The sequence below is a fragment of the Colossoma macropomum genome, unplaced genomic scaffold (genome assembly GCF_904425465.1).
Source record: "Colossoma macropomum unplaced genomic scaffold, Colossoma_macropomum, whole genome shotgun sequence".
Lineage (NCBI taxonomy): Eukaryota > Metazoa > Chordata > Actinopteri > Characiformes > Serrasalmidae > Colossoma > Colossoma macropomum.
In genome coordinates, this window is record NW_023494803.1 from 24981116 (window position 1) to 25007410 (window position 26295).

The 26295-nt window shown below is 39.1% G+C and overlaps 2 protein-coding genes across 2 annotated transcripts in view; one reads left to right on the top strand and one right to left on the bottom strand.

Annotated features, from left to right (window-relative positions):
* Positions 1-1307, top strand: part of tmem63c (transmembrane protein 63C) — a 53138-nt gene extending 51831 nt beyond the window's left edge. The window contains exon 23 of the mRNA XM_036593941.1: positions 96-1307. Within this exon, the coding sequence (XP_036449834.1) occupies positions 96-323 (228 nt within the window). The 3' untranslated portion in view covers positions 324-1307. The remainder of the gene's footprint in view (positions 1-95) is intronic.
* An 18748-nt stretch (positions 1308-20055) lies between these two features.
* On the bottom strand, positions 20056-26123 carry ngb (neuroglobin). Its single transcript, XM_036594206.1, has 5 exons — positions 25866-26123; positions 25481-25731; positions 24768-24876; positions 24346-24465; positions 20056-22394 (listed from the first exon to the last, which is right to left on the bottom strand). The coding sequence occupies exons 2-5, from the start codon at positions 25576-25578 to the stop codon at positions 22242-22244; spliced, it is 480 nt and encodes a 159-aa protein (XP_036450099.1). The 5' UTR covers positions 25579-25731; positions 25866-26123; the 3' UTR covers positions 20056-22241.
* Between the last annotated feature and the right edge of the window lie 172 nt (positions 26124-26295).

Consider the following 26295-nt stretch of genomic DNA (forward strand, 5'->3'; position numbering starts at 1 on the left):
TGTCCATGCCTGTTGCATGAACAAAACAACAACCACTTTTGATGATTGTCTTCATGTCCACCCACTTATTCCCTTCTCTCTTTCTCTCTGCTCAGCTCTTTATAGCGTCGGTTCTGCTGGAGCCGGAGCTGGGTCTGACCCCCATGCCCTCTCCCGCCCACCAGAGTTATGGCACTATGGGGAACAGCCAAGGTCCGGACCATGAGGACGAGGGGGCAACAGAGAAGGACCTGGAGGAGACACTGGAGACTGAGCTCCAGGATGCCCCCCCAGACCCCTGCTGCTCCAGCCCACTCATGGACAGCCCCATGGACTACCAGTAATGGGCCTATAGCCAGCGCTCCCACCAAAACCTGAAGCCCCAATGCCTCACCTTAGCTAGAGGCTGACACAGAGGCACTATGCTGCATTTTTTTTTGTCCTCAAAAACCTCCGTTTAAGAAGTGAATCTGGCACAGTGAGGGGTTTGTGTAGCCTCTCTTGGTGTTTGCTTTCTACCCTGCCTTCTGTCTTCTCCTTTTCTCTTCTGTTTTTCTTGGGTTTGCATTGCGGCTGCCGGCGTCTGGCACTTTGGCCGACGGAAGCTTGGAAAACTGGACCTTGTGCTTTGGAGGAGTATTTCCTCGGCCCTGTTGAGGTCATGCCCTTGCTCTGTGCATTTTTTTTCTAAGCTCTCGCAGTGCGGCTCCCAAAAACTTGAGACAGTGGACTTCTGTTATGGTCAGGATGTTAGTAAAACTGGACGTAACTGGACATGGGAAGGAATGTATTTGGATCTGTTAATAGCTATCATTCATCTTGCTGTTCCTAGTGTAATGTAAGGCTGTTGATGTCTTTTTTTACTTGCTACTTGGATTTTATGTAACAGTGTAACATTTTTATCGAGGGAGTATTGTGCTTTACTACTGTTATTATTATTCTTATTATTCTTATTCTTATTCTTCTTCTCATTATTATTGTTATTATTATTTGAGATATGTAACCAGGTGAGTCTGGGTGTGTTTGTAACCATTGATTCACAGAGGGTATTTTTCTTTCTCTTTTGTTGCAGCAAGTGAGGGTGCATAAACCATCCATTGGTCATTGACCCAAACACTACACGTATGGTGGTAATCATAATTTTTTTTTTTATTTCTGTTTACTCATTAGAGATTGCGCTACACCACTTTTTCTTTTCTGATACCAGTACCGATTTTAAAATCTTGAGTATTGGCGAATGCTAAAAACAATTCGATATTTATTCCTTAAAAACTATTTAGCTTTAAAACAAGCTATTTTAATCAAAGTGCTTCACTTAAAATGAGCATCTAAAAGTAGACTATCATGCTTAGACTACGCAAACACTCTACTACCCCACAGAAAGAATTACACAGCTAACAACATCATATCATACAATGTGAGTTGAGCTATTTCAGACTAGATTTTCAGACTAGATTTGTTACAGGATTGTTTTTTTCTGTGCAATATCCAGTCCAGCGTTTCTGCTGATATCGGCCCGATACTGATTCCCACTGATTAGGGCTGGACACTTTGGGCAAAATATCTAATCATGATATAGTGACTGAGTTTTGAATTAAATTATTTTATATATAATGTTTGTTTTTGGCCAAAAAGACCAGAATATCCACTATTGAGGCTTGACTGCCAGTTAGTTGTGGTTGTGTGGTCGCATTCACAGCACATGAATGTTGGGTGCCTCTGATTTGTCTAGTTCATCAACAGGTAGTTCACAAGCTGTGTGCTGTTGGGTTAAATTCCCCCGTGAAAACTTGTTAAGACAGCATTGCTGACAACGAAGGCTATAATAAAATCTGTATTCTATTACATACAATTTTAATATAATAACGTTTAATCTTTCAGCCCTACCGTCAATACAGTATGCCTTATCTAGTACTCAAACTTTGGTCACCCATATCTTTGCAACCCAACGTAACTTACCTACCACACACAACAGAACAGAAACACCCAGAATCAAGTGACATGCAGGCTAACTGGAAAAGCAAGACGAGGTGGGTAAAAATCCCAAGCTGTTTATTTGAATGAAACACCTAGCTCAGCATTTGGTATGTTAGTTCCAAGTAAGTTCTCAAAGTGAGAAAGAAAAACATAAGGTACTTTTGTCATACAAACTTGGATTGTCTAGTATTAACATTGCAGTGATTGCATCATGCCAGCGTTTGCCAAGTTGATGCCGAGGCTCTCCAACACCGCATGTTGTTTACAAGACTACAGTACCTTCCTTATTCGTGCCCTATTTCAGTCTATGGCGCTCTCTAACTTGTGAAGTGTTGCCCCAGCTTCTGTAACACTCTAATGCTCTTTGTAAGTTTTGTACTTTGGTCTTTGCTGCTAGCGGCTCTAGGATTGGAAGGGAAGGGAAGGGGTGGGAGGGTTTTCTTGCCAAACTGAATGTAAATGAATTGTGGTTTGTATCGTGCTCTCTTGCTGTGCCTTGAAGAAAGATTTGAAAAAAAAAATCCTTTTCTTAATGTCTGACAATCCAGCATGGCCTGTGATATGCTGCATGGACTGGTGACTACAGAGCAGGAGAATACAAATCGCCAGAAAGCGCCAGTACAAGGTTTATGCACACAGTTCTATACAATTATCACTTTAGCCTGCGGTATATAGATACCCACTCTCTCCACCAGACTTTACATTGAAACAAGAAGACTAGAAATACTCTCAAACAGCACATCCATACACATTCAGCCAGTCATCAGTGCATTCAGTAACTGACACTATTATCCACCCACGCACATACACTAACGCACACATATGTATCGATGTCAGCAGACAAGCCGTACAAGCAGTACTTCAAGAGATGCTGTCTGAATATTAATTTGAATATTAATTTGATTTCTTAATTTGTGCTGACTGTATTTACTAGCATCTGATGTGTAGAATTTGTTTTCTTTGCCTGGTGGAAGTTTATGGAATGTCTTAGGTGTGACAGGGAGCACATTGGTGAGTTGCTGTACCCACTCTACTGTAACTCACTGCACTACAGGAGCAGACCATAAAACCGGCAGAAAAACCCACGACACTGTTGTCAATGGTGTTTTGTTTGATAGAACGAAACAGTGCTGTGAAATAGTGATTTCTTCTGTTTTTGTAAATTTGTCACATTAAATTGTTTCAGATCATCCAACTAATTTTAATATTAGATAAAGACAACACAAGTAAACACAAAACGCAGCTTTTATAAGATAATTCCATTTACTAAAGATAAAGATTTATTCAAAACCTATATCACCCATGTAAAAAAAAAAGTAATTGTCCCCTCAAATCTAAAAACTGGTTGGCCACCTTTGGCTGTAACGACTGCAATCAAACATTTGCGATAACTTGCGATGAGTCATTTACATTACTGTGAAGAAACTTTGCCCCACTTTTCTTTGCAGAATTGTTTTAACTGGGCTACATTAGAGGGTTTCCCAGCATGAACTGCCCATTTAAGGTCTTGCCACAGCATCTCAGTGGGACTAAAGTCAGGACTTTGATTCTGCCACTCCAAAACCTTAATTTTGTTTCTTTTGAGCCATTCAGAGGCTTGCTTGTGTGCTTCAGATCACTGTCCTGCTGCATAACTCAACAACACTTGAGCTTTAGGTCACAAACTGACAGGCGGACATTCTCTTTCAGGATTTTCTGATAGAGAGCAAGTCATCCAGGTCCTGCAGAAGTAAAGCAGCCCCAGACCATCACACTACCACCACCATGTTTGATTATTGGTATGGTGTTCTAATGGTGGGACATGGTGTTAGCTTTATGTCAGATGTAACAGGAGCTGTCTTCCAAGAAGTTCCATGTTTGACTCTTCAGACTGTAGAATAGTATCCCAAAAGTCTTGGGGGTCATCTAGATTTTTGGCAAGTGCGAGACAAGTCACTGTGTTGTTTTTGGTGAGCAGTGGTTTGCGCCTTGCAACTCCTCCATGGATGCCATTTTTGCCACCACTGTTCACCACTGTTCCAAGTTTTCTCCATTTGTGGATAGTACTGTGGTTCGTTGGAGTCCCAGAGCCTTAGTAATGGCATTGTAAACCTTTCCAGACTGGTAGATTTCAGTGACTTTGTTTCACACATATATGTGAATCTCTTTAGAACATGACATTATGTATTGCTTTTTGAGACCATCTAGCCTGCTTCACATTGCCAAGCAGGTTTTATTCAAATGATGTTGAGATTCAACAGGTCTGACAGTAATCATGCCTGGGTGTGGCTAGTGAAATTGAACCCAGTAGTCAAATGAATTTGGTTAACTGGTTGATTTAGTAGCTAAGGGGGCAATTACTTTTTCACACAGGGCCATATAGGGCTGAACAGCATTTTCCTTCAAAAAAAATGAAATCATCATTTAAAGATAGCATTTTGTGTTTACTTGTTGTGTTATCTTTGTCTAATATTAAAACTAGTTTTATGATCTGAAACAGTGTGATAAATTTGCAAAAATAAAAGAAATTGGGAAGGTGGCAAATACTTTTTCACAGCCTTGTGCATACATACATACAGACAGTGACAGATCAAAGGACAAACCATCACTAAGTGTCTTAGTAAGGTGTTGAGCCATCAGGAGCCGCTAGAACAGCTTCAGTGCACTTTGGCAAGTGTCTGAAACTGTATTGGAGAGATGGATCAACATTCTTCCAAGACATTCCCTTACTTGGTGATTATGGAGAGCACTGTCTGACTGTTGATTCCAAATTTCCCATAGGTGTTCAAGTGCATTAAGATCTAATGACTGTGAAGGCCACAGCATATGATTCACATCATTTGTAGACTCATTGAACCGTTCAGTGACCTGTGCCCTGTGGATGGTAGCATTATCTTCCAGGAAGAATTCACTCCTATCAGGACAGAAATATTTCATCATAGGATAAAGTTGATCAGTCGGAATAACTTCATATAGATTTACAGCAACCCTTCTCTCTAAGGGAGTGGATCCAAACTATGCCAACAAACCATGGTATCCCCCAACAACATAACAGAGCCACAAAACCACCTCATTGTAGGGGTCAAGGATTCAGGCCTGTACCGTTCTCTTGGTGTACACCAAACTAAAAGCCTTCTTCCACTTGTGGAGAATATGGTGAAGGATAACTCATATGATCTTATCACTTTTTTTACACATTTCTGTAGACTAGTGCCCTCTTCATTAATCATCTTTCATTGTCACTTGGATCTTTTTCCTATGCCGTCTTGCTCCAAAAGCATTTTTATATATGCCACAGAGCATGATAGGATGCCAGTTGCTTAATTGTTGTGCACTTGTTATGTTTCTCCACTCATTTATTAGTTTTTCCTTTCATCATTTGCCACTTACACCGATCAGGCATAACATTATGACCACCTCCTTGTTTCTACGCTCATTGTCCATTTTATCAGCTCCACTTACTGTATAGTTCTACAATTACAGACTGCAGTCCATCTGTTTCTCTGTATTCTTTGTTAGCCCCCTTTTACCCTGTTCTTCAGTGGTCAGGACACCCATGGACCCTCATAGAGCAGGTATTATTTGGGTGGTGGATCATTCTCAGCACTGCAGTAACACTGATGTGGTGGTGGTGTGTTAGTGTGTGTTGCGCTGGTCTGAGTGGATCAGCTGGAATTTTCAAACACCTCAGTGTCATTGCTGGACTGAGAATAGTCCACCAACCAAAAATATTCAGCGTCCTGTGGGCAGCATCCTGTGACCGCTGATGAAGGACTAGAGGATGACCAACACAAACTGTGCAGCAGCAGATGAGCTATCGTCTCTAACTTTACATCTACAAGGTGGACTGACAAGGTAGGAGTGTCTAATAGAGTGGACAGTGAGTGGACACAGTGTTTAAAAACTCCAGCAGCACTGCTGTGTCTGATCCACTCGTACCAGCACAACACACACTAACACACCACCACCACATTAGTGTTACTGCAGTGCTGAGAATGATCCACCACCCAAATAGTACCTGCTCTGTGAGGGTCCATGGGAGTCCTGACCACTGAAGAACAGGGTAAAAGGGGGCTAACAAAGTATGCAGAGAAACAGATGGACTACAGTCTGTAATTGTAGAACTACAAAGTGCACCTATATAGTAAGTGGAGCTGATAAAATGGACAATGAGCGTAGAAACAAGGACCATACAAACATGGTCATAATGTTATGCCTGATCGGTGTATCTCTACATACTTGCAGTCAAGTGCAAAAGTTTGAATACCTCAGGTAATTTTATATGTTTTGTTGAATTTCTATGTGAAAATTAATGAACACATGTTCCTCTACCAGGAATAAACTTAAATACAGCATTTTTCTGCTAATTTAAGTGCACAATTTCTATGTATTTGCTGAGTTAAACATATTAAACACAATACATAAAATATAAAATGTTTCAATTCCTCCCAATATGTTAAATTCAGCAAATAAACAGTAATTAAGAATTAAAATGTGCTCAATGTAGTGGATGTGCACTTATTTTCAGTTAGAAAATCAACAAAACATGTAATCTGACCAGAGGCAGCAGAACTTTTGCATTCAACTGTCCACAGTCATTTGACAGTAAACCTTGACCTAGTTTTCTCTGTTCAGACTCTTGCCATGCAGTAGTTTTGATAAGGCCAGGGCCCATTCTTCCATGATCGAGCAAGCTAGACAGGCAATTTCTTAAACCAAGCCATTCCATAACTCTTCATGTTGTATGTTCAAAAGTGGCAAAATGGAAGTTACTGTGATAAATAGATTTTTAAGTGCTATAGTTGTGTTTAGTATGCTGTGGCAGGCATCTGCTGGTTTGATTAACACTTTCCCTTTTTCCCTGCTTTGCCCTTGAGCAGTGAGACAGCAATCAAAGTCAGAACAGTGACTTTTTTCTGAGAACACTAAATATCTACCCTTAAGTAAAGACCCTGCAGAGACAGAAGAACGTAAGTAGTATCTTCTCCAGGTTGGAACTACTGCCAATTATGCTTTTACCATCGGAAAAGCTAATGCTATGGCCCAGTGGTCTGTGCTGCACATCAGAGAAAATCCTTGCCCGAAAAACCGAGCACACTCATCCGAAAGATAAATGTGCTCTCTGAAGATCTGCCTCACTGACATTTCTTCATGGCCTTTTAAAATCCATGATTTCTTTCTCCATAAAGATGTGTTCCTTACTTTTTTTTAACAGTCACCACAACAGTAGGTTACCATAAAAAGGACTCAAGTCATATTCCAGAGTGGCAAGTTATGGAAATTTCCACGAATATGAGGTTTGGTGTTCAGAAAGGACAAATGATATTCCATGTGCTCCAGCAACAAATGCCTATGGAAATATGGGATGTGCTCATAAAGAACTATGGGGATATTGATATTAAATTCATAACCCCATTTCCCCCTCATTCACATATTAAATGTCCATCTCAGTGGTTTGGGTATGGGTTCAGTGCTTTTCTTCATCTATTACTTTCCGTTCTCAGAATGAGTGAGAATCTGTGACACAAGCTCTAAAATGTGAATATCTTCAATTGTGTTTGTTTATTAATGTATTCATTTATTCATTTGTTTGTTATATTATAGTACTGTGCAAAATCAGGCACCCTAATTTACTTATTTAATTTTCAGTCAAAACAACCATAAAGTACAAGTTATTCACTTTTTGTCAGAAAAAGCAGAAACATATTTAACATAAAATGACACAGAAGCCTCAATAACTAAATCTAATATAAAATATTTTGGCATTCAGTGTGTTCATTTGTCATTATAACAGCTTCTACGCTTTTTGGGAGACTAGCTTTTTGTTTTTGTAATCTGAAGGGCTATTTTCCCCCTAAAGTTTAGTCTTAGTTGGTTGCATTTTCTGCTTCTCATGATCCAAGTAATCCCAAACTCTTTCAGTGATGTTAAGGTCTGGAGTGGTCAGTCCATTGTTCTGAGAACACCAGCAGCTTCTTGATTGATTTGCAAATGTTCTTCCATTTTTATATTATATATTTTATTTCTCACTAAAAGCTTCTTGACAGCTACACATCTTTTCAGAGTGTTGAGTTGTTGTCTCACTGTGGAAGGATGGACAGAAACTCCTGTGGATTTTTTCAGATCTGAAGCAAGAGTGGAGCTTGATTTGACAACTTTAAGTACTGTTTATCTGATGAGTACAGGTTTGATGGTCTACCAGGTCTTGCCGTTATTAGGAGCCCCATTTTCTCTATCCTTTAATAACTTTTTGAATTCCTGTTTTGGAAATGCTTTTTCACTTGTTTTCCTTAGACTTTCCTCTTCCTCATTCATGTAGATATCTTCTATCTGATCTCCTCATAACTGAATAAATAACTGAATAATGAATCTCCTAAATGAATAACTTTTTGTACTTCATAGCTGTTTTGACTGGTCATTAAATAAATGAAGGTTGCTCTCTGACCCTGTGCACAGGCCTGTAGTTCATTACAATTTCCCCCAGTGTTTGTCACTGCTAAAATTTTTAGCAGACAACCTTAAGAAAAGTAACAGTATTTCTGTCCTTGATTCTTTCTGCCATGCAGTCAATGGTGAACGCTCATGGCTCTTGCTGCAGGCAACTGACCTCGAGAATATATTACTATGCCCATTCACACGTTCATTTGCATGGGCCCTATTGCACTGCACCCTAGTGCTGAAATGGATCAGTGAGCTTCCGCGTTTGGATATTTTTGTATCTGTTTTGTGAGGCAGTGCAATAGTTCAGCAGGCGGAGTGCAGCTAAATGAAAATCACTCAACCTTCAACAAGAGCTACTCATGTGGTTGTGCTTCTACTTCACCTCACCACAGGCCAGAACCTCCACATACAGCAACCAAAGAGTCGTCAGACAGGCTCCAAAAAGCCTAAAGTAAAAGCCAGAGTGTCATGCAAGCATTCATGTGAGCATGGCTAGAAATGTAGACTACTACATTACAGCTTTTAATGAGGCAGTTCAAAAGCCATCATGTGAAGTGTCTTGTCAAGGACTTATGGCAGCGGCACAGCAAGCCTTGACCGGCACGTACAGAGAGAAATTATACAGGCTTTCATCCCCCTGCAGAGTTCCATTTCCCTGGTGGTTGCTATGATCTTCACACTAGTCAAATGTGGCTGAGTTTATGCTGGTGCTCATCTCTCAGAGCTGTCTAGCTTTTAGGAGCAGTGTCTCTGCATACTAAGCAGTCCAGATTGAGCTGGTTCTGCATACATTCAAGCTCATTGAGATTGATTGTGTGCTTTTGTGAGTGCACATGTTTGTGTGTGTCTCAGTGCATATTCATATTGACAGTTTCAACGACTATTGATGACTTATAGATGACAGTGACAAAATACCATGAATAATTATAAAAATCTATGTAACAAAAAACTAGAAAAGCTTAGTTTTGCAAAATCGCCTTAGACTGCATGGCATTTATGATGCACGTGTCAGCAAAACAGGATATATAGTCGTGCACTATGTGCAAGCATTTTAGGTAACATTCTACTTGAGTTCTGCTACATAACATTGACATAACCACACAAACATGTCATGGATAATGTCACATGCTGTCCTGACAGATTATGTTTACTATTATAACAGTGTCATGTTAATATTACTGGTAATTACAGCAGCCATTAGGAGTAGGGGGGTCGATTCTTAGAGGCATCGCGATGCGGACGTGAACGATTCTGAATGGAACGCAAAAGGCGGAACTTGGAAGTGTGGAAGTGCAGCGCCCGGGCGGTCTGAGGCGGCACATAACAAAAACACAACTGTATGAGCGACTGTATGAACAACTGCATTAAAGCCAGGTCAGGAGTCACAACCCAAATGTTAAGAAGAGACATTTTGTCCTTTCAACAAATATCAAACCCCCTTGGGAGCCACAACATTTTATGTCCAGTATGTCTCAGTATGTGCTAATGTTCTAGTATAGGCTAAAAAATATAAACAAAAACGCAGACTTACTTTGCTCTGCTTTAAGATTTAGATTTAGCTATAGCTGCTTTCCTCCCGTCTCCGCCAGAAAACTTTTATTCAAAAGTTGAACAGTTTCTTTTAAAATGTCCCTCAACGTTCGACTGTTTTACGAGGCTGAATTCGCTTCTTATTCTCCAGCTTCTTGTTCGAATTTTCACGTTCCACCTTAAATTCTGCCTGAGGCGCCAAATGTACCATTTAAGGTGGAACAGGAAAATTCGAAAGAGAAGCTGACCTCAGCTTTGCAACTTTTTAGTGTTTGACAGTCTCTCGTTGCAGATTTAACGTACCAGGAAACCAACTGCGCTGCTTATAAATGCGAATAGGTCCATTTTTCTCCGAATGTTTGTCTTAAATCTCTTCCTTTTCGTTCGCTACTAACCAGGTGAGACTGCATTGCTATGTGACCTGCAGTCTGCACGCCTGTTCTTAGTCGTTGAGAACCAGAGCTTTCGTGCTATGTTGCACACATCCCGTCTCGAAGATATTTTATTGACACAGCAATCCCCCCACACTCCCTACAATGAGACCAAAATCGAAGTTATAAAATCACTAAAGAAAATCATAATTCCTCTGAATCATAATTGAATCGTGAGGTGCATAGAGATTCCCACCCCAGCAGCCATACTGTTCAATGTCATGACAGCTTATGTCACAAGCTCATTTCTGCTAGTGTACTCTAGTTTGCCATCATCACAGCAAACATTGTGACATCTATCATGATAATTATCAGTATGACACTGTTATATTACTAAGCATAATCAGTCATGGCAGCATATCTTGCATGACGTGCCAATATTATGATGCAGGGTTACCCATTTTTATTATATTAGTGAGTACAAATTTTAATAAAAAGTGCTATTTTTAATTACTTTTCTGACTTGCTTGATTCAGAACATTAAAGACCCAGCACAGTATTTGGCTTCTTACTCAAAACTTTAGCAAATCTGTAATTATCAGTATACTAATGTTTCACCGAAACATGTTGCCATAATAAATTCTCTTGCTATGCACACAGCACCAATATAACCCTAATATGTTGGAGATTTCTGCCATTTATGTCTAAGACATGAATTAATACCTCATTATTACCTTTATCGTTAATGAGGTAGTTGATTTTGCCACATTCAGAGTTGGATAACTCTAGTTATTGTTTATCTATCTCCTAGTTCAAAATCCAATCTTGCCTCTTGTCATGTAGAAATGTGTTCGGATACTCGAGAACTCCACGTCCCTTTTTGCATGAAAACAATCCTGGTCAGAGTGCTGGCGCCAAATTGGAAACACTAGTGACACCATGTCTAAAAGCTGCTGTGACGCATTTTACACGTCTAATAATAAAAATATGATTTTCTTCACTTCCTTGAAGAGAGCATGACAGCAAAAGGAGCTGTTGTTTCAGGCCACCCTGGCCTCCGCTAGTTGTAAAAAGCGCTATACAAATAAATGTTGTTGTTGTTTTTGTGGTATTATACAAATAAATAATACAAGACTGCATTTTCCATTATAATCTTTTAAGTTCTTCTTATCTACCTGTTGTTTCCGTTATCTCCCCTCTTCAAGACTAAAAGTGGTTTGATCTTCCAGCGCGTACATCTGTGGTGTCGATCGTTTAACTTCTATGTTCTTGGCTATAGATGGCAGTTAGTAGCTGTCCACCAGTTCTGACCTGGTTGAAATGGACCCCAGATCAGGATTTCACAAACAATAGGAGCAGAAACGTAGACAGAGAGAAGGCAAAAAGAGGGCAGGCAAATTCAGACCCATTTCTTTCAGAAAACAGGTGAGCCTAAAGTACCATACTGTAAATATGTTCTAGTAACATGAGTGTGCTGGGTTGGCTAGCTAGTGATTAGCTTAATTAGCCGTCTTTTGTAACATGCACAGGATTTGATTCTATGCAGCAAGAATGCATTTTTAAAGCTGCACTTTGTAACTTTGGCAAATTTGTGAAATTGGCCACCTTTTTTAGGTAAATATAAAATAATCATCCTTTGCAGTAACATAAAGCTTTGCTGAGCCTTTTAACACACAGTTCCAACAATAAATGGCCTTAAATGCTGGAGTTAATTCATAAATGTTCTTAAACACTGCTAGTTTAATATGCAATGAAAAACTATCAAACACTGTAAAGTTGCAAAGCTGAAGTCAGCTTCTTGTTCGAATTGTGCCGTTCCATCTTTAATGGTGCTGCAGTTACATTCTGGCACCTTAGGCACCATTTAAGGCAGAATGGGACAATTCAAACAAGAAGCTGGTGAATGAGAAGCTGACTTCAGCCTCGTAAAAACTTGAACGTTTAGAGGCGTTTTACAAGACTATTCTACTATTATTAACTATTATCTATTAATTATCTACAGTAAATATGATCTATTATCTATTGTTAGTGACTTCAGGCTTATGTCTACGTACTTCTCCTCAATATAAAAAAAGAAAAATTAAAATAAACCAACTACATGTTAGACTTGCCAACAAGGCTCTCAAACAAGCCTGTTTGGTGCATACCTATCATGTCAGTTTGCATGTGTATCAGTCTGAATTTGTTATAAGTTATTAGTGACAAACAACTCGAGGTATGTACAAACTATCAGTGAAATATTGTGTATTTAAGGGTTAAGCCATGAACTATATTGTGATATTTCTTTAATTCTGTTGACAAAATCTCTTATTTCTGCCTCTTTAGAGAACATATTATATTCAAACCATGTTCATAGAAGACGATGAACACTATTCTTAATTTGTTAGACGAATTCTTTGCTCATCATTAATCTCAGAGAGAAAGTAACCCCAACTTTCCCATTTCTGACATCATTTCATGAACTCATACCTGCTGCATACTCAGCGTCAACACAGGAGAGACAAAGAGAGAAATCTGCTTGACATTTTCTCTCAGTCTACTAAGCAACCTCCCTGAGCAGACAGTGTTTGAAAGGTGAAGTCCCAGCGGGCCGCACTGTGCAGCTTTTCCCATGTGCTACAAATAGAAATACAGCTGTGTTGAGTTTGCGTGTTGTGCTTCTACTGTTGGTGTTCTGTCTCTGTTCCACTGCATTTGTTCCACAAAACTGAGGTTTTTTTTGTTGTTTTTTATAAAACTGAATGCTAAGATGGAGTAGCATAATCAGTGTTTAAGTATATTAACCTATGGGTGTTCTGAATTTGATATTGTTACAGTAAGAGTTGTGGGGTTTGCTGTATGCTTAGTAGGCCCATGTGCAAGAAACCAATGAGGAATGAAGAGCAGTATCTTCTAGTATCAACACTGTAATTGGTATTTGGTTGCAGGCAGTACATTAGACAATGTATGCTGCAGGTCAAAAGTATGTAAGCAAGCAATTTTTGAAGGTTCAGAAACATATTGCAGACAGCCAAAAGCCAACACAAGACAGTATGCTTACTGACAACTAGTTTAACCATTCCTTTGTGTTGCCCACAGTCTAGTAGGGCTGGTTAATTCCAGATTTTTGTTTTTTATTTTGGTCCTCAATACCAAAAATCAAGATATAGGGAAATTCAGCATGTTAAATTTACAACATTCATTTAGTTCATTATGTACCATTATGATTTATGTTATCAATTAAGTTAGATTTACTTTCATGTGCCACCACCTCAGTTGTTCCTCAGGGATGTGATGTTAGTTTAATATATAACTTATCAGATCAGCAAGGATCTAATTTGGAGAGCTAACTTTATCTAAATTAAAGGGTAATTCCACCAATTTTTCAAAATATCTGCATAATTGAATTGTTAAGATTGCCACTCAGAGTGGTTTGATGTGAAACGCTCCATTCAAGAGAAATTGCTCAAAGAGGTGGTGATTGAAACCAGACAGTTCAAATGCCTCTAATGGTTAGACAGTTATTACATGAACTGGTTACAAATATGTTGATTAATGTCTGAGACATTTTTTATTATTTTTGCCTAAAAAACATTTTTTACGATAAATTCATAGTGGAGACGTACATGCAGGGCATTGTAAGACAAAAAGGGTCCCCAAAGAAAATATGTTTTTGTCACGTTTACCCTTATTTCATCATTATTAACCTTACACATTAAAAACTTAAAAGATGTGTGCATTCAATATTCATTTTCGATACCACTTATTATTATTATTATTATTATTAGAGGTAGTAGTAGTAGTAGTAGTAGTAGTAGTAGTAGTATTGTTGTTGTTGTTGTTATTGTTTTTGATATTATTATTATTATTAGTAGTAGTAGTAGTAGTAGTAGTAGTATTAACATTATATAATTTAATTTCAAAAATTGCTGTAGGAATTGTGATCCTTGAATCATATCACCACTATTGTAAAGAAATTTGAGTTGGAAATTTCTCTGAATGGCTTTGGTTACATCTCAATGATTGATTTATGCAGAAAAAATGGTGGAATTCCCCTTTAACTTGACTAACAGATGAGCTGACTGGCAGAGAAAAGCTAAACTGTCACATTTCCTGATTCTCCTCCTTCAGGTAGATGTTTCAGCACTGGCAGTGTTGTTTGTCAGCCAGCCTTTTGTCACAAACTTTACATCTGGCTTTTACATTCAACTTTGTTCACAGTAAAAGCTGAATATATCAGGCTTCGAGTGCAGGCAAATTTGAATGTCACCATGAGGAATTGAGTCCAGAGCTTTGCCTGGAAAAGCCTGGAATTGGAGAATCAACTCTTTGGAATTGATTCCCAGCCCTATCATATGGGAAATACCTTCACGTTTTCTGTTCATAATAGTCCCTTACATTGGCTTGTTTTTATTATTTACAAACTCTAATTTAACCCACCTGATTCAGTTAATCAAGCTTTCAAGAGCATCTGAATGTGAGAATCAGGTGGATATGATTAGGGATGCTGTTAACTCTGCAGGCTAATCACCAGGAGAAAAACAAATTAAGAATTTATTAGTTGTACACAGTGCTGCAGACGTTCAATCAAACCCTTTTGTTTTGTGCTAATAAACCCATTACTGCTAATCTTCTCTTGAACAAATAAGTTTGTTTATGTTCCTTCCAAGCTTTTAGCCTGTAGTATACTCTGCAGTACGCTTGAGCTGCAGTAACTGTGTGGTAGCCTACATGTAGACTGACTGTCAATCCTTTGTCATGGAGGAAAGCAGTGGAGAGGTGTAGAGAAGAGGCGCTGAGGCCTTGGCAGAGAATGTATCACAGACGGACACTCTCATTAGAGAGAGGGAACATTAACAGCACGGACTGACATGTACCGTAAGGTGTCATTAGCTCCGTTTCACTGCGGAAGGTGTTGATAGTGTGATATAACTCAGGAGCCTATAGCATGCCATGAAGAAACGCGTAGGCCCTGGGGATGCTTTTTTGAAAGTCCCAGTGCAGCTATCAGGGTATCTGTTTTTAGCATTATCTGCATTACATATAAAAACTCAGAAGACACATAGGCCCAGTGATTTGGATGACAAATAATATGGTGATCTTTGTGTTGTAGACAGTGCAAGTAACAAATAAGTAATTCTCAAGTCCCAAGTCAATTCAAGCTTGTTGGACATAGTAACTGTTACAAGTTTAGCAGCTTGGCAAAAAGTCAGTTTGTGGCTTAAGTCATGTGATTTAATCGACCCCTGTTGTAGATGTTGTGATCTGTAGTTCCTGTTGTAAAGGTATAGTATTTAAATCATTATAAAGAAAAGGTACATTTGTCTAGAATTAACTCTTTTTTCAAAACCATGAGCATCACTTTGTTTACTTCTCAACGAGCAAATTATGCGGAAATATTTTAAATTCTGAAGATTTCGCTTTAAAGGTGCAGTGTGTAAGATTTAGAGGGTATCTTTTAGCAGAAATGGAATATAGTATACAAAACCATGTTTTCATTAGTGTATAATCACCTGTAACTACGAATTGTTGTGTTCTTGTTGGCTTAGAATGAGCCCTTCATATCTACATTGGGAGCGGGTCCTCTTCCAACAGATGCCACCATGTTGTGCCGCAATGTTTCTATAGTTGCCCAGAATGGACAAACCAAACACTGGCTTTTGTGTTTTTACGTTGAAGCGGCAGCTCGAATTTGAGGCGCTACAGTGATTGGAGGACATTGAAAGATGAAGAATCGATGGTTGCTGCTGGTGTTAGCTAACCATTTTGTGTTGCATTTTGAAGTTTGAGAACCCAAATTTTGACAAATGGAGGATCATACAAATTATTATATATTATTAGCACAACAAAAAGCAAGGGAGGGTGAATCCTTGTCATCAAAGAAGCAAAAGCATGAAAAAGCAAAATGAAATTTGGACAGTTGACGGGAGGGGTAAGGGAAAGATATTCAGTTGGTTTCAATCTGCAACCTCACTGCTAGATGCCACTAAATCATACACACTGCACCTTTAAAAGAACACTCCAAAATAAGAAATTTAACCCTCACCACAGCTTTTATAAACATACTTACTCACATCCTACAGCAGTGCTGCAGCAGTCTCTAGAGTGAGACTTCCCAGTTTAAAGACAGGAAAACCCCATTCTGGTGATGTGTATTGAAGGTGGAAGACCTTTTGAAAAACACCAACTGCTTTGGGGTGGAATGTTGGGGCTGGGCTGTTCTGTATTTTTTCTGTTAGCTGACATTATTTGGAAGCTGAATGTCTTATTGCAGCCACATGACTAGTAACTGTCTTTAAATCGTCATTACAATGGACAGAATGGATTATTCAAATGACATAAATTGCTTGCCAGATAAGGTGGGTAACAAGCTAAAAGCTAAAGTTTGCAAGGTAGCTAGCTGGCTAATTTGACTTCTCTGGTCAAAAGGGTAAAAAGAATTGTTGTTTTCTGTACAATTTTGTTCGATGACCGAGGGAAGAGTTACACTAATGCTAGCTTTGTTGGATTTATTACCCTGTAGCTCAGCGATTTGGATAACATAAGATTGGTTGACATTACAGGGATTCCCAATGGCTGTATAATGTATTTGCGTAATGCATGCTGGGTATTGTAGTAAAAGAACACTGATGAACAAAAACATTAAAAATGATATAAAACTATGAATTCTATTAAACTGATGAGGCTGATTGCTTTAGGCTCCACTACAGAATACTGCACAACATAACAAATAACGTATTAAGCTCTAGTTTTAGGCTTGCTTGCCCTTTTTGCAGAGCTAAATTAGCTTGCTGCTTGTTACTAGCTCAACACAGATCTTCCAGCTGGTTACCATACTAGGTAAAGTATGCAGAGGTGGCTCTTCCCCTAAGAACACTTGTCCTGAGGGCAGCATTGCTCGCCATAAACTTCCAATAAGACAGCTGCCTTTGCACCAGGCGTTCTTTCTAAACAGATCAGATGAGGCAGCACACACTTCAGCCAAACAGAACCTTCATAGCCCTTCACTCTCAGTATGCCCTTCCCTGCCACTCTACAGACTTTAATTGTGCGTCTCCGTCTCTAGATAGAAACCCCACTTCAGACATTCTCGTGCTCGGCTTCGCAGCCGTTGCCATGGTGATTTCCAGTGCCCTGCTTCCAAAACATACTGCAGACTTTCTATAAATAATAATCTCCTAGTCTGTTTTATTGTTCATTTTCCTTAGTTGGTCCCCCACCCCTTCTACCATGTCTAACTACAGGAGACGGATATAGCACAAGCATGTATTGTGTGTTCTGAGATTTCAAAGAACAGCGTGTCCAGAGATGTGCCTACTGGAATTACAGCATTTTGGCAATTTTGGGTATAAGCTCTTGCAGTGTTTTTGCATGTGCAAATGTCTCAATCGCCAAGACAACTTCAAAAAGTAGCAATGTATGGAATTCTGGGTGGCTTTAGGTGTCTTTAAGGTAGCAGTATGAGGACAGATGCTGATATGAGACCAGCCATAGAGTGTGTGGGAGGCAGTTCTTGGCCTGTGTGGGCATTGGAGACCGTTCCTAGACCTGACAGTCAGCTCAGAAAGTGACATTTACAATAATGCAGTGTAATTGAATCTGGAAACGCCTCGTCTGCTGCAGAGAGCCAGTGAGTAGTGTTGGGTACTGGAGCTCAAACCAACCTCAATATCTCAACAACACAGACATTGTCACAGTGGGTTTGGCTTATTAGGGAGACAGAGAGAAAGATAAAGAGGCCATGCACATTATTACTACTGGATCCTTTTGATTCTTGGAAATGAGATGAGCTGTGATGTGTACAATTATGTGCAATGATTGCTACTCAGAGAATGGAGTTGAGAAAAGACAATTTTCCACGTGCTCCAGCAATAGAAATGCGGAATGTACTCATAAATAAGGATGGGGATATTGATATTTAATTAATTGAGCCTTCATTCACATATTAAATGTCCATCTCAGTGGTTTGGGTGTGGGTACAGTGGGTTTTCTTCATCTTTTATTTCTTTCTCAGAATAACAAGGCATCTGTGAGGCCTGAAGCAGCAATAAAACACTGGATGAGACAGAGCTATAAACCCTATGTTACAGAAATCTATAGAAACAGACAGGGGAGACAGCACCAAGAGAGGTTTCGTCAAATAACACGATCTTACTCCAGCAAAATGACACATGTAATAAACTTTATTCATGTTATTTGAACACAAGAGCTCCAAACGAATTGTGACAGAGAATCATGACAGAGCCCAATACTGTCTGAGTTACAGCCTGGTTGCTTGAAGAAACAGAAGATGTACAGTGTTTGTGAAGCATCAGTATTTTTGGTTGAGGAGTCAGGTCATATCATCGCTGTTCTTTAGCAGCTACATAAGTGAGGTAGACATCTAGACACTTCAGTTACAGAATACCAAGAGAATAAAGAATATTACTGGATCAAATACAGCATTACACTCACACAACACATCAAGGAATAAATAGATATGGACCACAACAAGTGTGCTTAGTGCCGTAAGAATATTTACACCTTAAAACACTGCTTACATTGATTTAACATTTCAAAAAGATTGAGAGAATGCGCCTGTCAGTTTCATTAAATCAATTCAAGATTACTTTCTGTATTGAGAGTCAATGACATCTCAAGAGTTACTCGAAAGCCATCTACATCTGTTTAATCTAACTCTTGACTACGAGAGAAAAACGTATTTTTACACAAAAAAGTCATACAGCACCACAGAGTAGTGACAATATACCATTATCTATCCACATACACACTGCAATACAAAAATAGGTTATAAATACAGTAGTTGGTATGATACAGAGAACCAAGACCTATGCAATAGATCAGTAACTTAGTCTTGGTAAAGTTGTAGACTAGGGGAGAGCGGGGCATAATCTAATGCGGGGTAAAACGTAACATGCAAATTTTGACAGCAGTTGGACAGATACTTCTTGAAGACCTGAAATTTTTGTACTATTAAAGTGACATTATTCATCTTAAGTGTTTTTTCAATTACTGAGATGTGTATAAGTCCTCAAATTCACACACACTTTATTTTATCTCCATCTTGGTGACTGTTAATGTAGCATCATTTTAAAGCAAGGAAATAACTCACAGTGAGAGCTAGCCAGGCTAATGTATGGCCTCCACGTGGTGGGGTTAGTTGCACCTAGGGCTAAGACAACTAACCGAAAACATCGATAAATTCAAAAATGAAAATTCTTGGTAATGCATAATCTTATCAGTCAGTTGGCTTGATGACATTTGCGCTTCCCATTTACATCACTTGCAGTACAGGATCATGCACAACCCAAAAAGATCTAAAGCTTCAGTAGCACTGGAAAGACGAATTGTTGTATGATATATAAAACTGAACTCATTGGGCACAGCAGCACAATGGCCAGGTGCAAGTATGTGAGATATTATTCGTTGATGGCAAAAACCCACCATAATGAGACAATAATATCTGATTAAAATCGTAGTCAAAAGTGCATTTAGTCTTTCAGCTAATTCTGTTTTGGTTTAGCAGACAGAATGAGCAGCGTTGGCTTAACTAAACTGTCTAAACTGCTTAGCTAAACTATACTGTTATCAGGGTTGCTTGTATGCCAGTGGAGACAGACTAGCTTGGATTTTTTTTTTCTCAGTGTTTTAGTCGTCTGTGCACACAAAAACAGAGCTTTAGACCATGAGATTTTGTGAAACTCTTGTGAAATTCTGTATTTCAATGTTGACTGATAAAATGGTAAAAACACATATATCAGAAAATATTGACATCATGCGCATGATTTTTACTGTTTTATGTGTGATGAGCTGCTTCAGTTCTCTGTACCTGACAAGGCTAATGGCTGGACTGTGTGTGACTGTCTGTGATATTATTGACCACACAGAAGCTATTTATTTTATTTTGGCTTTATCATCAGAGAAGAAATACAGAACAAACAGAGTTTCCAGGAGCAATGCTGACAATCTGTTGCTGTGCCCTTGATAAAAGCTGCTTTTAGAAAATATGAATAAGAAGATATGGTGTTTTTTGGTTGTTTTTTTGTAAAGAAAGAATAATCAGACTAATTCAGACTAAACTTTGCTGGTTTTTGTTTCCCAACTAATTGATAAATGGATGCCATAATGGACTAATTGATTATGAAAATAGTGGTTTGTTGCAGCCCTAGTCATAAAGCAGTGTTACAGCTAACCCCCACTGAATAATATTAAAGATGTTCATATCCTCTTATGTAAATTCAAAATTTGTTTTATGCACAGATTTATCAGAAGAGATGAAAGCAAATTTATTTAAATTTTACCATTCTGATACCATTCTCAGTTCCATTTTGTGGTCAAAAATAAGTTTGCTAGTGTTTGACTCTCTTTTCACTAAACATCTTAATTTTTATAAATATTTTTATGTATTTAACTTGGAAAGCTAGTCTGGTTCAAACAACATTGTATTGAATTAATTGTTTTTGAATCAACTTACCAGACTTTTTAGCAACCATTATGATTAGCCTTTCCCCCTTTTAAAATCAGCCCCACCTATAGGGTAAGTGGTAATATTTGCACTCCTGCCACTTCAGGCTCAACTGGCTGAATAGGTGTTGAAAGCAAAGTTTACATTGTCGTTTGTAGCAGAGATGTATATGTAGCTTTTCTAGTGAATAGCAACAAAGTGTGTTAGGTTGTGCCCCACTCTCCACTATATTCTTAAGACAATGTCATTGTCGGTTGGCACATGTTAAAATACTTGGCATCATCAGTTTAAATGTAGCAATATTTCCCAAAGAAATTGAACAGCGTTATCATAGTGCTATTAAGATACTTTGATACTCTATTTGTAGCAGCAAAAAGGAAATCATCGCTTTTAACTTCTTACGGCTCATATTTATGCAAACAAACATGATTCCAATCCCTTTGTTACAGTGTGCAAGCCATATAAAACAAAAATTATACAAAAAATGGCATTCAGAAGCAGTGTTGGTTAAAATAAATAAATTCAGACTTAATCTTTATTATGCCAGATTTCAATTGCACCGGTGATTAATGTACCACCCCCTATTCTGAACCAGTGAGGAGATCTGTCACTGCTGCTGGATCATCTGTACATGATATAACAGTCTCTTCATGGTAAGTAACAGTCTGGCCAAGTCTTCTGTGAGTGTATAAAAAATAACTGTATGAAATATGAACATGTAAGGTAGTAACGTGGCACAGAATAACTAACAGTCTTTGTAATCTTGTGGGAAAGCTTCTGTAACAGTCATAATCATTCATTCATTGCAGTAATATTCATACTGATGGACTGTCTTTTTTCAAGCCATTCTTCATCACCTTCACTGACTGCTTACTTGTCATACTAGAAAAAGTTAAACTTTCATACCTGGAAAAGGATCTGTGCACCTCACGTAGATTAAACAATATACTACCATTTGAATTTGGCTAATTTACTGCGCTAGAATAGAACTTACATTACACAGTTTATTAGATTATGAGTTAGAACGTTATGGGAGCTTTGTAGCATGTGGTTTTCCAAAGGAGCTTTGAGAGCGGTCTAGACATGCCTTTCAGCTCTGTGTTGTACAGGCTGACTGGTGCATAGTCAAATCTACGTTTCATGAGACTCATGTAAAAAACATCACAAACAGCACAACAGCCATTACAGAAAGTTTGAGGAGACACATCGAGCCATTATATACAAGGCAAGTTCCAGTCGTGAGGCATCACCCTTAAACAACCCCCCCCCCATGTTGACTCAGCTTCAAAAGATCAAACCTACAAATTATTGCCCCCAAAGCTTTCATCGTCTCTAACCACTTGCTAGAAAAAGATCAGATGGCATACACTAGTGATATTTAGGCAGTCAGCACCTAAACTTGCTTAAGCGCATCTGGTAACGCCTGGCTTCTCTGCCCAAGCTACACTACAAAGCAGCCGCATGTCTGCCACTGATTGACCTAGCTTCAGTGTAATTCTTACTTTATCTTCTGCTGCTGCTCAATTGGACTTGTGTTCTCCATTTTTGGCCCAGCCTCTGGTCATGGCAGACACCACGATACTGTACATGTTGAGCCAGGCCTGACGCAGTGCAGCTGTGTAGCCTGCCCCCAGACTGCACTGCAGCATGTAGAGCAGGGCCTCTCCAACCACCTGACCAACAGAGACATGAACATGCAAACAATAAGGTCACACTAAGGCGGATTTCTTATCATTGTCAAAAGTAATATCTGACTGAAAAAAATAGTTTAATGGAATTTTGTCTAATGCAGAAGGAAGCCAGATATGTAATGCTACTGTTAGTAAGTTGATTAACATGTCTGTATTTAGTCAGTGCATTTCTTTATCACTGTGGGGGGGGGTTCCCATAGGAATGGTTGTCTGACATATTTGCACAATCATCTTGGGTATTATAGTGAGATATTGATGGATGAAAATGCAAAAAGGATGCAAAATCCTGAATTCTGTCAAACCGATGAGGCTGAGGAATATGATGCTGCACTACAGACTACGGCAAATAATATATCAGTAGGACTTGAACTTCAAATGGGCGCAATTACACAGAGCAGTGCCAAGCACGGTTTGTTTATTTGAGCTCAAGCTGTGTTTGTCTTCAGTTAAAAGCACAGCCATCAGACCATCAGATTTAGGGAAAACACAACTCTTACCTTCTAGTTGAGGATGAAGTTTCCAAGCACTGCTGTATGACACTAAGTGCACCGGAATGTAAGCAAGAATGGTAAGCTGATGTGTCATTGTGTGAAGTTTGACTTTCTAAACTGTCAGCTAATCTAATATTAGCCAGCAATATAGCTGACATCAACGTATCTAGCATGTATGATAGCAGATACAAATATGTTTTTGCTTCTGCCCAGAAGCAGACAGCTCTGGGCCGATTCTGGCTTTCATACTAGTTGTGGTTGACTTCCGGGCAGATGTTAGGCATGTGGGCAAGAATAGGGCCAGATGTCGGACAGCTGTGTATGGTTTTGACTTGAGGGCCAATTCTGGCATGAATGTTCTGGCCCAACAATGTGGTCGAATGAAGAGAGCCATAGCACAGTTACGCTGTGGCAGATCCATGTTTGGAAATGAGGAAAATGTACAATTAACTCGTCTCTGCACATGATTCTGTCTAATTGTAGACATTTGTGTGAGTGTGCAAACACAACAGAGCAGTGTGACAGTAAAGTTATAGTGCAGTGTTAGCTTGTATGTTAAGCTAGCTATCAAATAAGATCAATGTAGAAGCAGCTACACATCTTGGTTATAACACTAAGGTTAGTCTGTTATTATTTGTAGGAACAGCATGAAATGAAAGGGCCATAGTCTCATTTAAACATGTAGGTGTTGGAATTTAGCTGTTTGATGCTTCATCACAGTAATGACCTGTCACATACAAAATTTACTCAAATACAAAATTTACCAATTTTGAGCATTATTACCCCCACCCATACCCTGCACCCCATTTCACCCACAAAAAAAAACACTATGGGGCTAATGAAGCAGAAAATTAATGGGCGCCTATACCAACAATTAGCATTCTGCATGCTGCAAAATGCATCTAGGTGAAATCATATACATTTGCTAATGTTGTACCACATAATGTTATCTATTAGAAAAAGGGTTCTTGATGGTTACTTGGTGGGTGTAAACTGTTATCTACAGTAGCTCCAGTGCAAACTAAAGAAGCAAACTTCGGACACCAGACATGTCTTGGCTTATTGACTATATTTTTAGACTTATTTTAGACACTAATAGACCTGCTGCTTTATTTATTTCAATGGGCAAAGAAGATTACTTCCTTGGACTCAAGGTTTTGCTATTTTTTTTAAGTCTTACTTGTCATCATTGTTAAGCCTTATTACTCAGTAACTACTAGTAGGTTATTTAGTAACTTCTATTAAACTAATTCATTTATGTGGTTCTCAGTGATGAATTGACATTTGGAAACACCATAGTGTGGTTTAGGACTTGGAAGTATTTTCTGAGAGAATCCTCATTGACTATGTAATTTAGTCCAAGAAGCATCTTTGAAAAACTAATTTTTAAATTTGTAAGCATTCTTCCTGCTCTGAATATAGATGCTGAGTGGCATACTCACAGCAAAGGACTGGGTTTTGACGCCAACAGCTTGGTGCTTCTTGCCCAGGTTCAACAAAAAGTCTTCCAAAGTATGCAGGTCATCAAGATGGCTGACAGCTGCGTCAATCACCAACATCACCTGGACAGATGCACAGGTGCTCAGTGATTTAAAATTTTTGTAACCATCAGCATCTCACACAAAGTCAGCCTGTGTTAAATACTCAAAGGCCAGTTCTGGTCTTGGAGGACCGCTGCCTGGCATATTATGGTGTCTTCTTTGCTCTAACCCACCCAGTCCAACTAATCAGTTAACTAATTCATCCATTAATTTCCGAGTTGTACTGAGCACTAAAATGTCCAGGGATTCAGGATCAGGAACCACCCTACTATGAAGACTCACTCAAGAGTGCAGCAAACAGGGAAAGAATTCACTGGCCTCACCTTGGTGACATGCTCCAGGAACTCTGGGCTGGAGAGGCACTCTGGCACGACTCCACACTTGGTTTTGTAGTTGAACAGGGACAGCAGAGTTGGGTCCAGCTCAAAAAGCCTATAAAAAACAGCAGTATTGTAGAATTCCAGTAGTGCTACAGACCTCTCTTTACATTGGTGGTACTTTTCCACGTCGTTCTGAGAGGCAGTGGATTCGAACAGGAATAGAGATCCTGTCGCCAAGCAACAAGTCAAGCCTCTGGGTGAAGTGTAGTGAGACGCATCAGACAACCGTGAGATGAATGTTTGATGTGTTTGTTTACTTTGGATGGGCCAGGTGTTTACAGACATATGACTCGAACTAAATGTCATTAACTGGGCATGTGAGCTATCATTTTGATTTGAATGATTCAGCTGTCATTAAATAATCAAAAACACATGGATTTTGTAATGAATTTTAAACAGTGTCTCACTGCACACAGTAAATACAGAAACTGTATCCTTTACTTTTTATCAAAATCAATAATACTTGATTTAAAGAATTGAAGAAATTCACAGTTAGTTCTCTAAGTCTTTCACATTATAAAAATGCAATTTTGAAAATTTCCTATCTTTAATATTCTGTTCTGTCCCAAGATCTTATCCCAGACTATGTGACCCTATCATTCCATCATCTGTCTCCTAATATAATGTAACATGGTAGTTAAGCATGCATACTCTACCTTGTAAACATGACAATGCCATGTGGGACCTTGTTCTTGCCGAGGTTCTCCCAGCTGTCCCGGATCAGCTCCTTGTCTTTGCCTGAGAGTTTCTCCATGCTGTCAGTCTGTGAAGTGTTTGCACTGCCAAAGCTAGCACAAGGAATATTGCATCAAACTGAAAGTGTCCACTGAATCAAGCCAGGACTTCCTGATGCACTGTTTCCATTTCCTTAATCCCAGAACGAGGAAGGTCTTTACTTCTGCTCCACCTGAAAGAGCAGACAAAACATACAATCATTAAGCATCCTGAGAAAATCAGGCAACTACTTTCTCATAACAGGAGAGTGATGAACCACAGCTTCAAAGGTGAAGATCATTCAACTACACTGGTCAGGAAGGATACCTGGATGAAATTTGTCCTAGCCTCCTAGTACCGTGTAGTTTCTTGTGCTAAGGTGACGTACCTTTGCTTGTCTGCTCTGTACTGACCTTGCTTTCTCAGTAGCTTCTTCTGCCTCTCTCGGGCATTGGGATTTCAGGGTGTTCTGTGTGAATATGTGCATGTAAAGCCTGTAGTGTTTGTTCTCTCTCTCTCTCTCTCTCTCTCTCTCTCTCTCTCTCTCTCTCCTTTCTCTTGCTATCTCTATCTCTCTTTTTCTCTCTCTCTGTCTTTCTCTATGTCTCTCTCCCTCGCTCTCTGCTCCCTCTCCCCTCACTGAAGACTTGCTCCCTCACAGACATTCGTTTGATGTGCAGTCAAAGTGAGATGATAAGGTATATGGTGTCATTGCTTCTCTATCCATTGCCTCTCTGTGCCTTATTCGTACATACTC